Below are 1,765 nucleotides of genomic sequence, written 5' to 3'. Positions count from 1 at the left end.
TAAAAAAAAATATTATTATAAAAAAAAATTTTTTTTAAATAGTATTTTTTTTTTTTAATTTTTTAAAAAAAATCCTTTTTTATTTTTATTTTTTTTTAAAATTAGGGATAAGTAAAAATAACTAGAAAAAGAAAAAAAAAAAAAAAAAACATGAATAAAAACATAAATGTAATATGCAATATAAAACTTTTATGCCAATATTTAAACCCCCGGTAGGTTTTTTCATAGTCTATACAAATTAGATGAATATATAAATTTATATAATATATAAGAATATTATATATATATATATATATGTATTTATATTTATATTTTATTGATGTTATATACATGATAATATATATATTGTAATATACATATATGCATACACATATATTTATTTATTTATTATTATTTTTTTTTTTTAGAAAGAAATCAACAGATTTATATATTCCAATTTGCAAAATATTTTCATCTTCAAAAATATAAATAAATGTAGCACATTAAATACAAGATCTCAGTTTAATTTCTCCACACAATATAGAGCTTCTGCATTACACACATATCAAGAACATAATGAAGAAAGAGAATGTGCTGATATAGAATTAGAAGAGAATGTAAAGAATTCACTTGTTAAGAGAGCTTGTATGAATTCTTTGACTGAACAAATGGTTGTTAATAATATTGATAATGTAAGGCGTAATAAAAGTATATATGCTTATCATAACAATGTGTGTAATAAAATTAACGGTGTGTTGAATGAACTTATTCATTTAAGAGATAGTAAAAATAGGGATGAACAAAAAATAAAATTATTAATGCCACATATTTTACAAAATATACATTCTTATAATTTATATGAAATAACTGAAATTTTAAACTGCCTGTACTTTTTTAATATAGTTATTGTAAAAAGGGAAGATATAAATAGGTTAATAAGTAGACTTAAAATATTAACATTTAATATAAAGGAAAAGGATAATGTATATCCTTTAGTATTAAATTTGTTAAGAATTAACATAAGTAAAGATCATATCGATGAACATATATTTATGAATATAAATAAATTTTTAAACGATTTATTAAGACATTTATTATTATGTGATAATATTAAGGATACATTAAAATATATATATTATATAAGAGAAATTCAAGTGATATATGAATATGATTTTTGTTTATGGATAAATAGAAAATATATAGATAAAGAACATATATCCTTTTTACAATCTTTTAATGCATCCGTTATATTAAGAGATAAAGAGTTAGATTATATTTTTATAAATAATATAAAAAATATATTATATGAATTAAATTTTAATATTCAGGAAATTAATATGTATAATTATCTAATACCTATATTTCTAAAAGAGTTTAATGTGATTGTAGAATGTATATCTGACTATAATACCTTTCAAGGAACGTTATGTATTACTCCATATTTTGTACAAAGATATAAATTATTTAAAAAAATGAATTTCAAAGTTTTATTTTTATATAAACAACTAATACCGGAAAAAAAAGAAGATAAAATAATATACCTAAAAAATTGTTTATATGACATTTTAAAATGATTATACAATGTTTTTATATTATAAACCTATTTATTATTTATTTATGTGTTACGATTTGTCTTTTTTTTTTTTTTTTTTAATCATTATAAGATAATATATATTATTCATATCATTATAGTTATTACTACTATGTGAGTTTGTTTTCGCCAAAATTAATGAGTTATATATATATATATATTTATTTATTTATTTATATATTTATGTTTATATTT

The 1,765-nt window shown here is 17.5% G+C and overlaps 1 protein-coding gene across 1 annotated transcript; it reads left to right on the top strand.

Moving 5' to 3' along the window:
• Positions 1–173: 173 nt before the first annotated feature.
• Positions 174–1,553, top strand: PRSY57_1207200 (hypothetical protein; the record flags this gene model as incomplete). The annotated part of the gene is made up of 2 exons (XM_012908502.2): positions 174–212; positions 408–1,553. The coding sequence occupies 2 exons, from the start codon at positions 174–176 to the stop codon at positions 1,551–1,553; spliced, it is 1,185 nt and encodes a 394-aa protein (XP_012763956.2).
• Positions 1,554–1,765: the final 212 nt, after the last annotated feature.

Source organism: Plasmodium reichenowi, chromosome 12, assembly GCF_001601855.1.
Source record: "Plasmodium reichenowi strain SY57 chromosome 12, whole genome shotgun sequence".
NCBI lineage: Eukaryota > Apicomplexa > Aconoidasida > Haemosporida > Plasmodiidae > Plasmodium > Plasmodium reichenowi.
The sequence above is the reverse complement of the archived record's forward strand: the minus strand, read 5'-3'. Positions and strand labels throughout refer to the sequence as shown.